Source organism: Cuculus canorus, chromosome 5, assembly GCF_017976375.1.
Source record: "Cuculus canorus isolate bCucCan1 chromosome 5, bCucCan1.pri, whole genome shotgun sequence".
Classification (NCBI taxonomy): Eukaryota; Metazoa; Chordata; class Aves; order Cuculiformes; family Cuculidae; genus Cuculus; species Cuculus canorus.
Window position 1 is genome coordinate 33,942,510 of NC_071405.1, and position 14,784 is coordinate 33,957,293.

Sequence of the window (14,784 nt, forward strand, 5' to 3'; positions counted from 1 at the left end):
TGTTCTTGTGATCTGTTGTAAGAAAACTGCTGCCAGTGCTACTAGCATGACAGTTAGTCAGACTCACGAAGGTTGTATTGAATTTGTCATTTTTAGGACTAAAGCAGGAAGAGCAAACCTCCTGCTCTACAGGTTTCCTGCCGCTGCATTCTCAGAAAATCTACGTACCAAACTTTTGCCAAAATATTTGCTATGAAAGCATACTGCAATTAATTTTTGCAACTGGAACAATTGTATAAAATAGAGACAATACCCTAACACTGTCCTCAGCCACAAGCTTGTCACAGTAGACATTTAACAGAGTAAGAGAAGCTTAGTGAAAACCTGCCTAATGCTGTAGAATAATTTCATGGATTAATTTGATCATCATTACATGAATGAGGTGGTCTTTCAGCTATTTCTAAAATACAGTTTGAATGTGCCTTCTTCCCATATGCTGTCCCTTCAGAATGAGGAAAGTGGAAAAGTTACTCATCTTAATGCTTTTATCTTTATTGGTCCTTTCTTTTCTTTCATTTCTCTGCAATTATATCTTTCAGCATAAACAACCAGTATCTCCAGGCGTTAGCTGTCTAGCATTCAGTAGGCTGCAGTCTCAGCTGTCAGCAAAAGCTCTTAGAAAAGCCCAGGCAGAAGAGTGTCAGTTGTTAAAGGTATTAATTCCTGAAAGCTGAAACATATCTCCGCTGCACTAAGGAAATGGCAAGTCTCTTCTTCTGATCCATTCTTCTGATCCATGCTTCTGGATCCATTTCCAGTGGATTTTGGTGTCAAACTCAAGTACTAAGATTACTGCATCAAAATTAAACTTCCTTAGGCAAATATGTTCATAGTATTAAGTTCTCTTTTAAGAAGTAATACTAAACAGTTTAGTATCAAATCAAATTAGCTTAGTTATGATGGCTGCATTTTGTTCTGTCATCCTCTGTGATGCTTTAACATTCAGGCTATTGTCATCTGAAATGTGGTGAAAATTTTTCTGGATTTGAAAACCTCAAATACTTCATTTCAGTAATACAATATACAAAGAAATGTTGGGGTTTTTTTATCCTCCCAACTTGGGATGGGTGAAGGTGGTTCAGGAGGGGAGGGGAAGGGAATATGTGCAAGGTACACTTATTAAAAGAAATATTGTAAAAGGGCAAATATGCTTTTTACTGTGCCACAGTTGCTTGCTATGCAATAATAGCAAAATCAACAGAGGACAGGTAGTGCCAGCAGGGAACTTCAGGACTGGTGAAAGGTAGAACAGGTAAGAGGACTTGAAATGTGACCTTTGCTTGTGTGGTTTGTTTTCTGTCAGGTGCTGGCCTGGCAAGGGAAGCAGGCTACCAGCTCTGAAAGGGGGGAGTGGTTAACTATTTCTTTTGTTGCTTCTCTTGAACACCCAGAAGAATTAAGCCTTTGACTTCTTGTGCAAGTGAGTGAGTGCCATACAGGTTGCATAGATCATTTAAGCATGAATAAAACAATGTTCGACAGGTTTTATTTTCTGGTTTAATTTTTCATTTTGATTTTAGGAGTTGTTAATTGAAACACAAGTGTTGAACATTGTTTTTTATTACAAGTTAGCTCAATGAATCAGGTAATATGAATTTGGGCTCACTAGTTTGATAAAAACTATACTCTCTCCTTTGATGGATTATTTCCATCTGCTATATAAAAACAGGGCTCAGAATAACAAAATAAATATATCCTCCAACCATCTAGTCCCATTCAGTCTTTTCTGACTTTTCTTTGCAGTATAATTTATAATGCTTAGTTTAGAAATTCAAGAAGATTAACTTGCTGCAGAAAATGGTGACTAGCAAAATACCTAAATACCCCATGAAGATACAGTCCACGAATAGCAATGTGAAATTTTCTTGAGTCTTGTACAAAGTCATTCTCACATCTTTTTTTTTACTTTGGCGATTGTTTGGTGGTTTGTTTTTTTTTTTTTGAAGTAGTAGGTATAGTGTACATGTCAGGAATTATTTTGTCAGTTGAGTCTTTATTGTAAAGATTTTCGATTTAATATTTATGTCCTGTGACTATTCAAGCAAAGAACAGAGAGATTTTTTGAGGAGAAATATAAGATAGAAGCATATAAAATTGTCCCTTAGAGGTTTTAGTTGTATTATATATGATAGCCAAATCAGTCCTGAAGTCACTGAGATCCCCTGTAGGCATGTGATGGTAGATCCGAGTGTGATATGAAGGACAACCACATGAGTTTGAAGCTAGAGCAAATAAGCAAGACATGTTTAGAATACTTTGCTCTTGCTATGGGGTTTCTCTCAATTATGCTTTCTGACAGTATGAGTGAAATGTTGAAAAATAAAATTGAAGGATATTCTGGTGAACATGTATGCACTGATTTTATTAGTAGTGAGCAGCTTTTATTATTTTTCATCTGATTATGGTACTAGAGAAAAGGCAGTCATCTTGTGCAGGGATATAAGTGGCAACATTGATAAACTTCACATTAATACTACTGTTTTATTCAATGTCAAATATCAAGTCTGGTTGATTTGCTCAAACCTTGTTAATAACATATTTGAAAAACAAACAAATGAACAAAATTACAACAAAAAAATGCACTGTCTGTGTTATCTCCTAATACAGACATCAGGAAAGAAACAATTTCAGGCAAGTTTTTAATATTACTCACTGTTGTCAATGATGGCTGATAAGAAAATTAGGTTCTTGTATAGATAGAGCTGCTTCTTTGGTGAGACTGAGCATAGTTTCCTAGTTGAAAATTATTTTGAAGAGCATAATTGTCAAATACTCTACCAGTGTAAAAATTGCTGAGCTTCTAGTGGCTGAAGGGTTAAATAAGCTTTCAGAGGAATTTTAATTTTTTTTTAATAAGAGTCCCCTAAATATTAGAAAGAGAAGTAAACGTTATTGGTAAACTTCTGGGAGTTTGCACATTTTCTGACCTTATAAGTGCTTGACAGAGATGTAGAGTTGTTTTATTCTAAGACAACATAGAAGGAATTACAATAAGAACATTCTAAATAATGCATTAGAATTACAAAAACCACCAGCAACAACAAAATTAAAGTAGATGTAAATATGTTTTTCACCTCACTTTATAGTGCTGAGGTAAATGGTACATGTAGAAAGTCTTTCTCGCCAAACGACAACAAAACCAAAAAAGCAAACAAACTTAACATCCTGTTAAGTATAATTGTTCTTGATAGCTTTCTGGCATGAGAAATAACTCATAATAATGTAATTCAATCAGAAAAGCATGAAATAACTAAAGAAAATAATTTTGGTGGCTGAAAGGGGAAGAAAAGCTTAGTTCACAGGTAACATAGAGCAGAAAAATTTCTTATCTGCAATCCAGTAGTTCATGATTATTTCTCAATACCCAGGAAAAACTTAAGGTATCCTTACCAGCTCTGGCAAAATCTGTTTTATTAAAATGTAACTCTAATATTGTACTTAATGGTTTGATGTAAGCTTACAAAATGTCATAGGAACAATTCTTACAGATTCTCTTCCTTGCTTCTTTTGTCACATCATTACACCCACAGAGGCAATTTAAAATAAGACTCTTTCTGTTGATGCTAGGATTTGACAAAAAGAGTAAGGAAGATAATCTAAAGATATTTCTATGGAAGAAAGGAGGGGGGGGAACTACCCAACAAACTCTACTTCTGATCTGACTAGGAGCATTCCCAAGACTGCTCTGAATTTTTATGCTTTATGACATTTCCTGTTTGTTAATATCCCAAATGCAGTTTATGCATCTTCTGTAGAGTGTTGTTTGGTGGAGCATCCAGCAATTGGAACTGTGCTGGAGTGAGAACTTCTTATTCCAGGGAAGTCTTTCAGTGCAGGGTTCACTCCCCTCATGCTCAGATGTAGTCTCACCACACTGAGACAAGAGTGAAATTCTGACTTGCTTGTGTCCAACTTGCATAGTTCCAAAGTAGTATTGCCAAAGCAAATATTAGAGAAGCTATTTTATTTTTTTAAATAAAAGCAAGTTCTGCTAGGTGTATATATGCCTGAGACATGCAATTTTACTCCTTAGTTTGGTGATGAAGAAGATTTAACACAATCCCAGAAGCAACTCTTTAAATATAAAGGGAAACAAAACAATTTCTGGAGTGATATTTGTTTCCTCCTTCTTTTTTATTCCATGTTATGCTGACAGTAAAAGAGAGAAACAAATCAATTACAGATCCACTTAAAGCTGTTAAAACACAGGGGAAAGCAATCTGATTTCCTCTTCCCATTAATTTCAGACAATACTGGATGTTGTAAGTGTTGGGAAGGATTTATGCAGACTAAGCAGAAATGTACCTTATATAAATTCTTAAAAGCTTTCTTAACTCTCTGTAACAGTTAGCCATTGTAATTGTAAGCTGCTTTTGTAAGCCTCAGAACTAGAGGAAAGAATGTTTAGTCCAAATCAGATTTTTTATAGAGGAATGAATATTATATCAAAGACATAATTAATTAGGGAGAAAAAGGTAGTGGAGAAACCTAGGCAAATACATTGATCAGGTGTTTTAGTCTGTCTTCAGTCTAGAAGCTGATTATGAAAATGATGAATATTTTAAAAATAATTTAATATTTTTTCTGTCTGAGTATTTGTAAAGTTGTGTGCCTGCTTTTGGTGTTTATACAGCCATCCAATATACCAGTTCTGTTCCACTGGGAATCAGTAATGAAACTCCCATTTAGATTATTGGTTCCATATATAATTTCGAACACAGCTGAACAGACAAAGACTCAGAAAGCTGTGAAGCTTTTGTTGTTAGAAAAGGAACTGGTCCCTTGACATTTCACAATGACGATCTAACTGCAGCAAAAAGAATAATATAAGTACACGTCAGGCTTCAGTTTTCTACATTTTGTTTCTAAAATAACTGCATCTGAAATTAAATACTGACAATATCTTTGTTATCTGCCAATTTAAGAGCTCCTTTATCAAGCAGCTCATTTCTTGTTTGTTTGCATTTTCTAAGAGTGTGGGGTTCTTTTTAGGTGGGTTTTTTTTTTTTTTTTGAGTAAGCTTTCGAAAATCTGTTTTTTAAAATGATATTTAAACCACAGAATCATAAAATAACTTAAATTGGAAGTGACCTCTGGAAGCACTTTAGTCCACCTGCCTACTTGAAGAAGGTGTTGTTGTAGCAGGTGGGTTGAGTAAGATGCTTGAGGATGTGTCTGATCACGTTTTGAATATCTCCAGGAGCATAGATTGCACAATCTATTTAGGCAGCCTGTTCCAGTACATTTGAACAATACTTATGGTGAGATAAGTTTTCCTGGTATCTGCCTGGCCTTTCTTGTGTCCTCACTTGCCTGTTCACCTGCATCCTACCACCATGCGCTCCTGAGATGCATCTGGCTCTACGTTTTCTGTGTCTTTCCAATAGGTAGTGGAAGACAACAAACAGGCATCACGGGCTCCAATCCTCCAATCATCATGGTGGTCCTTCCCTGTACTTTGTCTAGTAAAGCAATGTCTTTCTTTAACTGAGCAGCCTGAAACTGGCTATGGTACTCTAGATGTGGGCTCACGAGTACCAAATGGATAGGAAGAAATTCTATTCTTTGACTGCTGTGCTTTTGCTGAAACAATCCAGGAGGCTGATGACTGCCTTGATTGCAATGGCTTGCTGCTGGCTCATGCTCAGCTTGTCCACCAGGACCACCTGTACCTTTTCTGCAAAGGTGCTATCTGGCTAGCTGGTGCCCTGTACTGTGCTGTTGCAAGTGTTTTTTCCATTCCACGTGCAAGATTTTGCCTTTGAATTTTAATGGGGTTCATGCGAACCCATTTCTTAAGTCTCTCAGAATCTGCCTGTCTAAATAGTAGCATTACCCTCCAGCATGTCACCTGTTTGCCCAATTTAGTATCATATACAAACGTGTTGTGGTTGCATTTCACCTCCTCATTCAGGACATGAATGAAGACGCTGTAGGTCCTACTAGTAGCAATCCTGGAAGATGGCTGCTGGTAACTTGGCAGCATATCAGAAATTAAAGCATCTTGACGATATGTGAGTTATCATGATGCATATGGATTTCCACTCGGATTGCTTTCACTTAACATTTTATTAATCACCCTACATGACTGTTCTACAGTTTTATGATACGGTGTTTGAAGAACCATGATTCATGGTATATAAAAAAATTACAAGTATTTCATTGATTCTACGTGAAAGTATTGGTTCTTAATTTTCTTTAACAGTGTCTTTGATTTTGAATGTGAAGGTTGGAAAAACTAAGGTAGCAGGCCACTGTCACAGACTGACCATTGGGCTCGTGTTCTTACTAGTAGTTTAGATGATTTTGTTTGTTTTATTTTTTCATGTTGCTTCTTGTTAGATACTCTGAAAAAGATTCCTCAAAGAGCTTTCATTCTGCTTCTCTCATACTTGATCAGTCTCTTGCGGCACCATTTATATTGTCCTATGGCAGTTCTCATATGGATAAAAGATAGATTTAACTAACTATAGGTTTCATTTATTTTCTGTTATTTGTTACAGGCTCGTATTTATCTTTATTGTAAAGATTCCCCTATAAAGATGAGGCCTAGGTGTTCCCCTTCACCGAATACTGCAGATCATGCCCTTGTTTTTTTTGTAAAGAAAAGTCAGTCGTGCTCTTCTGTTTCTTAGTGTTTTTTCACAGCTTTGGTTGGTTACCTGTATTGTCCTTCACCACATCTTTCTTTGGAATATAGCAGGCCTATTAAAGATGAGAGCAAGCTCTAGTTTCTGCAGCCTTTCCAATTTGATCTAGCTGTAAGAGATTTACAAATCCCAGTTATTCTTCTTGGTGCTTTGTAATGTGAAATGAAGGATAGCTTCCTGCCTACTTTGACTTTGTATCTTGGCAAAGAAAGCACAGTGAAATTACTTTCTTTTTTTCTTTTTTTCTTTTGGATAATTTTATGGTGTGGAAAATTGCCATAGAAATATCTACGTCACTGCAACAACATTTTGAAGCATGTCGTCTTATATTTCTTCTCACTTCAACTCATATGATTGAGGGGTAACTCTAGAGAGATCAAGATAATTATTTATCTGTAAAGCTGACGTAGGAGAAGAATCTGGCTCTTGCTATTTAGAGTTTTAAATACAAAATGTTGCTGGAAGAATGTGCCCCCTTACTGGTAAACAAAGAAGTGTGCCGTCTCCCAAATCTTATTCTCCTCAGAAAACTCGCAGTCCAAAGAATGTCTTTGAATTTAACCAAGTTCTGTTTTCTTATACAAAAAAATAGAGTTTAGATATGAATTAAATTGTTAATTAGTGGTTAATAAATGGTCAAAGGAGCTATTTAAATTTGTTTCAGACTGGATCACCTGAGACATTGAAACCTATTTTCCAGTTGATTACTGGTTTTGCCATTTACCATATGATGGTCATGATACCGATGTGCAAGAACTTGGGCTTGGTGATTTGGTGAATTAAAGTTCCTTGATGCAAAATAAAATGTATTGTCTCTCAGATGGGAAGCTAAAAATCAGCCAAATTTCAGCTGTGCAATTCCAGCTGTAAAAAATAAAATTGCTCATGAAAGCTCTGTTTTTCCCTGTATAGTTTCCAGATTCAATGTCTCTGCTCCCCCCCTAAAAAAAAGTTTGAACTATAAGTCTTAATAAAATGTCTAGTTCTAAGTAATTTCAAAGTGGCTTGTCTTTTGGAGCCTTTGAATTGCTTTTAAAGAATTTAGCTTAGGCTAGCTCTTTTTCAAACTTCTGTTTTACATAGTATTTGCACTGAATTGGTGTCATATATCCGAAGTATTTATGTCTTCACAATGCTATTTAATTTCCTACAAACAGCTGCTTGCTTTCACTGTGCTATTTTTCTGGAATTGTATGTAATTTCAGTATTTTAATATAAGATTTGATTAAAATACTGAATATTCAATTGACCCTCATGCATTAAAGAGCACAAATCCTCAGCCTATGTTTATGATCACTTGTTGAAATTAATGACATTCTAAGTTTCTGTAAAATGTAATGAAATTCAAATGCAAATTACAATTAGAATATCCTGTCTGTAGTCATGTATTGTGTATATGTATTGTCAGATGAGGGAAATATGTTTTGGTCTTAGAAGTCTTATTCTGTCCTTTTGCTAATTTATTATGCATTTTCTTCTTACTTCAAGAAATAAATATATTTTAATTTTTTTTTTTTTCTCTGTGTAGAGCCAGTATTGTGCAGAAGCGCATAATTTATTTTCAAGATGAGGGTTCTCTCACCAAAAAAATTTGTGAACAAGGTAAGGTAAAGTAAAACATCTTTATTACCTTCCTGTTGTGTTCTACTTATTTGTACTAACTCCTTATATAAAAATCAAATCCTGAGGCTTTGAAAAGTTTCATTCAGGTTCAAATTTGGGATCTCCTATTCAATTGTGTTCTTCCACATCACATATACTGTTCCTACAGTCTTCCTTACTTTCCCATAGTTGTGACACTTGCACCTTTTTACCCGGTCCTTGTGTGAAACCAGTGTCTCCGAGCCACTTAATTTATTGAATCCTGAGCTAATTCATCCTCTCCTAAACTTAAGATTTACAGTTCCTTATTGTGTCACACTGGTGAATTTGTATGCTTTGACTGTCCAGAAATTTCAAGCCTGTTAAGTTTTGAGGTCAACTGAGATTTCATCATATCAGATAAGAACAAGAAATAAAACGATTTTGAATCAGAAAACTGAAATAGTTGTGCCTTCTTGTTTAAAAATGTATATTTAAGTCATTACATCCACGTGTGAATATGATCCAGCTATTTCAGGGTTGTACTTTAGTTTGGTGGAGCCCAAACTAAAAATAATCAAAAAAAATATGCGCTTAAATAATATTTATTTACTGGAGCACTTATGGCAACTATGCTGTTGTTACTGTTATCAATGGGTACTTGCTGTTTTTTCAGACTCAACCTCAGAAGGTGTGACTGACAAACCAATTTTAGATTGTTGTGCCTGTGGAACTGCTAAATACAGGCTAACTTTTTATGGAAACTGGTCAGAAAAGACACATCCCAAAGATTTTCCACGTGAGTATCATTCTTTTACTATTGCTGCACTATGTAGGGAGCTTGAAGAGGGTTGGAGCTTGTATGACACATTAGTTATTTACACCTCAGCAGTGTGAAATATCATATGCATATCGACTACTGCTAATGTTCAGTATTGAAAATCCATGGTTCTTTCTGCTAATGCTATACATTACAAATAAATTTTATTGACTTGCCTGACATTTTGAACTGAGGTGTGTATGAGATCACATTTTCAAGATCTCTTTGCGCTAAAAAGGTTAATTTTTAATGTTTTTGTTGTTGTTCGGTGGGTTTTTTGTTTGTGTTTTTGGATTTTTTTTTTGTGTGAAAGCTTAGACAGGCCTGTAATAAAGAGCGAGCAAGTGAGATTTTAAGAAAAAGGCAACAAAGGATAACCGACACACTAACATTTTTATTTTACAACCATGCCAATGTAGCCAGTATGTTTTCTGTCAAAGTCTTTCGAAAGATTTCAGTTAGTTTTTGTTAAGTCCTCAACCTTGCTGTCCAAGGATGTTAATTAGATATATAGATCTTAGACTATTCTGTCTTCTTTGTCTTTGTTGGTTGAATAAACAGGTAAAATACACATTGTGAGCTTTGCCTGTCTGTGATTTTAAAGCCTGACTAGCTACAAAAACCTAGAGGTACAAAAAATGTGTATTATATATTTGTGCTTTCATTACTGACTCCACAGTCTGTGCAACAAAGGCTAGAAAGTGGTTTGAGAACATGAGTCACATTTACTGATCTTTGTTGTGTTGTTTGTGGTTGATGTTTATTATATAGACTTTATATGTCGCCTTTTTTTTTGTCACAGTGTCAGATCATCATCATGTAACTCAAATGTGGTTTGTGTGTCAGTCAGCTCATAATTTTATTTTGAGTCTCTCATACATTTTAAGTTGAATGTAGCATTGTTCAAATATTATTTATCAGCATTATACATGGAAGATAAAATAAGCCAAAACCAGTAATTGCAGGAATGCTCTTTTAGGCTGTTGGAGGATTCATATATCTGCTGACACTTTATATGCCTTATTTGTATGGATTCGGCTGGTGGTTAGAAATAGGTCATGAGAAAATTATTGAAAACTATAAAACTACTGTGACTTTTCTTTTAAATCCAAGTCAGCAAACACATGAAGAGTATGGGTGCATGACTGAAAGTAAGCAAGTTTGCCATAGTAGAGGATTCTGTACCCTGCTATCACTCCCCAGTTACAAAGGGTAAATTATATTAATGTTTTACTTTGAAAAAATGGAAAAGTGAAAAGATAACCGTATAATACCAGAAGGAGTAAACCCAGTAATAACAGCTGATAAGATTTTACATTGAAATTTCTGAAAGCTGAGAAGATCTCATCCAGATGTGGGGATGTTAAAATGAGAACTAGTTATCCTAACATCCTTTAAAATGTTGAACTTGTGCAGTAATTAAATTGAAATAAAATGCTGTTCATGATGGACCGTGGTAAATCACTAATTATTTGCCAAGCCATCACATAAAGAACAATTCTACTCCCCTCTTATATCATCAAAAAGCAGATCATAAAACTTATATTTTGTGTCTTTTCTCTAATATACCATCTGACTTTTTTCATGGACGATTTTGCTTTCATGGACTTCAGATAGACTGAAAAAAAAAAAAAAACCAAACCCCAAAAACCCCTGATTTACAAACTAAGGCTTAAAAGAAATGAGCATCTTTTCAGATAACACAGCTCATGACGACAGCACTGGTAAAAGCTGAGTATTTCTTTTGTTATTAAATCTGGACAGGAACTAGTTAATTTGTTATTAAATCTCAAGAGGAACTATTAAATTTTCTATCACATTTTGCCAGTCAGAAAGATTTGTGTTTACATACGCTCTGTGGCTTAAAAGCATTTATTCTCTCTGGGAATCATGATCACAGAAATATATACGCTCTCCATCATGATTTTATATGGCTCATCTATGAAATATGTTAGACAATACATTCTCATGTTGTGGTGACACCTTGATATTTATGCAAAAATACACACGTAAATGTGTAAATTGAGAAACTACTCATACAAAAAGGAAGTGGGATAACACTATTGGAAAGCTGTCAGTATTCTGGTTGCTCTCTTACAGATTTGGATAGTGACATTAGACTGGTGATGCAGAATAGCTCTGGCCTTCTACCGCTCAGATTATTTCATGTAGAGAAGTTTCTTTGATGTTTAGAGGAAAAGGCTTAAGAAATTATACCGAGTTGTCTCTTTGTTGCCATAAAAAATGGGAGGTTCAAGGTGAGGAGTGAAATATTTGCAAATGCTGCACAGATTTTGTGAAAGGTTTGGGGTAGATAATTTATTTGGGCAAGTAGGTGTACACAGCTGTTTTCTCCACAGAGAAAATACGTACAGGGAGGATTGTTTGATGAAAAAAGCTGGTTTCTGGTTGCAAAGACATCAGATGTTCTTGATCTGTTCAGGACAGGGAGTGTGAGAAGCTTTGGAGCACGTGGAACAATCCATTATCCATTTTACTAAATCCTTAAAAGACACTGGTTCTTCTATGTAGTGACACATTTTTCTTTTGTAAGGACTATGCGGAACCTTCTCTTTCAACAAGTTTCAGTAAGTGTCAGGTACTGTGAAAGGGAAAGCTGCTTTCAGAAAAAGCTGTTGTCTATGACTTGTGAAGTAGTTAGACCTGTGTGCTAAGAAGAAAAAATGAGCAAAAGTGGTGGTCCCACCACTGGACCTGAATGACAGTATCTCTCTGGTTTGACAAGGTGCTGGTGTATATTTAAGGAACAATTACTAGATCTTAGATGAATAAACCATCTTCTGACACTGTAATCTCTTCAGGTATTACCTATGGGGGAGAGGTGTTATTTTATTTTATGGTTTTTGGTTTGGTTATTTTTTTTTCTCTGTTTGGGCTCAGTTACTGAATAGCTTTAATAGCTTCTGCGAAAATCAAGCCTGCTACAATCAGAGCTCAGAAAGTGTATTTTGGTCCAAGTTTAGCACTAAGGAAACTATGGAGGCTTCATTTGCTGTGTTGCTAGGCCATCTCCCTCATCTGTCTATTCTGCTTGCTACACTTTTCTAGCATTTTTCCTCTACCACTGGAGTTCATTTTTTATTTCTAATCTATTTTCTGTTCTCCTGTGATGAGGTTCCTGCATCTCAGTTCATCTATTCAATTTTCTACACTGTCTTTTTCAATTTCATTTGCCCACCTTTCACACCTTAAATTTGCATTCCTTTTGTTTACTTCTATATGTATTTTTCATTCATTTATTCTAATTTTCAGCTGGTTTTACTGCTACTCTTTACCTTTTGTATTGCAAAGAAAAACAAATATTTTCTCACTCCATCATTCTGTATCCTTCATCTTCTACAATTTTGCACTGCTACCAGCCTGTCTGCTTATGTGAGCAGTTAATTTTCTCACCCTTTTCCTTTAAGCCCATGTCTTTGCAGAGTATATTTGGCACTTAAGTGAATTCATTTTTATTTCCACAACTGTGGGATTTCCGTGACTCCTTATTTCTGCTTGATACTCTTTTCAATTCCATCAGACTTCTCTAACATTTGCTCTTTAAACTTTTAACTTTTTTCTCTTTTTTGTCCAACAAAACAAGAAACAAGCCTAACTCCAAAACTCTTTCACTGAGAAAGTTGAGCAAGCAAACTCAGTGAACGTAGAAGCATGAAAATTAACTATTTCACTCACTTCCTAAATTAAATGGAACCCCTACTATAATAGTCAGGATGAAGAGTAGGGAAAGGCATTATGGTACGTGTATAATTTAAGTACACAAATGTACCACATCTACACATCTTTTAAATACCTCCATGGATGGTGACTCAACCACTTCCCTGGGTAGCCTGTTCTAATCCTTAACAATCCTTTTAGTGAAGAAATTTTTCTTGTTATCCAATCTAAACCTCCCCTGGTGCAACTTGAGGCCATTTTCTCTCATCCTGTAAGTATTTCACATAGAAAACTAAAATAAAATTATTCTTAAAATTCCTGGAGAAGTGAAGTCTTTGGTGAAGAAAGAATATACTAAGCCTATCTGTTTGCAGGAGTTGCTTGATCAGCTGGAATACAGTCTGGAATACAGTCTGGAATACATTTCTGCCAGTGTTATATCCAATAATTACTGACACTTTGTGCTATAGTTCTGAAGTTCACTGTCTTGTTCTTATTACTCTAAAGATACTAGTTTAATGAGAACTGACAGCACGCAACACATGCGAAAACTTGGTACTGGTGAAGACTGGGCACTTCAAACCTTTCACTTTAATAAAAGATTAGGAATTATGCTTTGCAGCTGTCTAGATGAGTGATTTTTAATTTCTTTTTTTTTCCCCGTCGAAGGACGCACCAACCACTGGTCTGCGATCATTGGTGGTTCTCACTCAAAGAACTACATCCTTTGGGAGTATGGAGGATATGCTAGTGAAGGTGTTAAACAAGTTGCAGAGCTGGGGTCCCCAGTTAAGATGGAAGAAGAAATTCGACAACAAGTAGGTATAATTTGGTGCATACTTTTTTAAAAAACTGTATCCTGCCTTGGCCTGTGAGTGATTCGTCATTGACAATGTCTGTAGATGTAATTTTGCTGGCTAATTTTCATTTAAGCAGGTTAGGAGATCTGCCTGTCTTTTTAGACTCATTGAACTCTGCCAAAAGCTGTTGTCTGTGAAAGGACGAGTAAGTTGTGGTATTCTGAGTTTAGAAAATCTGTATGCCATGCAAGGTATAAATCAGAGGTAGAAAAGTAATATTAATCCTTCCAGACTTAATCATGAAGACGCTGGGCATTTGTTAAAGGAATACCTTGAAGATGGCAAGCAGTATGCTCTATTCCTTTTTGAAGTGATCATTTTTAGTTTATAGTATATTGTAGTGTTTTTATACATATATATATATGTATAATTTTTTTTTTTTCTGGCAAGCACCTTATTTGCAATTTTATGCAGATTCATCCAGATTAGAAATGCTCTTACAGGAGAGGGAGGTGATTTTTGTTGCTGAGCAAGAAAACTTTACACAACTGCTTTAATAAAATGTGATGAATCAGGATTATGATTTAAAGGCAAAAGAGACTTTACAGTGTATCATCTCACAGGGGACTTAAAGCAGTATTTAAGGTGATATTGTTGATTAATAACATTCACTTTTGGTAACTGCTGCATGTTATAAAAGGCACTATTTCGAGACCACCTAGATAACATTCAGCTTATATACAGAATTAGAGAGAGACAAGAACAGATTCAATTATATTAATATAGAGAGCGTACAACAATCTCAACTACTGTTTTGCCTGCAAGTAAACTTGTATAGTAAAAGGCTTTACATACTAAATTTCATTTGCTGCAGTGTATATAGTCACAGTACAAGAACAGCTGGTGTGTTTGACAAGAAACTCACAAACCCAAGAAAAATAAAATGAAATCAGCTTATAATTCAATACATGAAGCGGATATATAAGGAATATGAATGGGAAAAACAAGTTGAATGTCAGGGTGAGATGTGATGGTGGGTATGTTATTCTCTTTATCCTATAATAAGCCTTGGTGCACCTGGGGATAAAAAGTAGGCCTTAATTCTAGATAACTGGCTTTTGCACCTTTACTGAGAAGTAGTTGGGTTTTATCCTAGCAGTACTACATAAACACAGATGGATTAAAATTATAGCAATGTAATTCATATACCACATGTAATTTATCATTTTTGCTGCTTACTTGGGAAATCAAGATT

The 14,784-nt window shown here is 35.3% G+C and overlaps 1 protein-coding gene across 1 annotated transcript in view; it reads left to right on the top strand.

The window, feature by feature from the left end:
• SPON1 (spondin 1) overlaps window positions 1-14,784 on the top strand; it is a 159,540-nt gene that overhangs the window by 56,164 nt on the left and 88,592 nt on the right. The window contains exons 4-6 of the mRNA XM_054068115.1: window positions 8,179-8,252; window positions 8,908-9,030; window positions 13,399-13,547. Coding sequence (XP_053924090.1) covers window positions 8,179-8,252; window positions 8,908-9,030; window positions 13,399-13,547 — 346 coding nt within the window. The remainder of the gene's footprint in view (window positions 1-8,178; window positions 8,253-8,907; window positions 9,031-13,398; window positions 13,548-14,784) is intronic.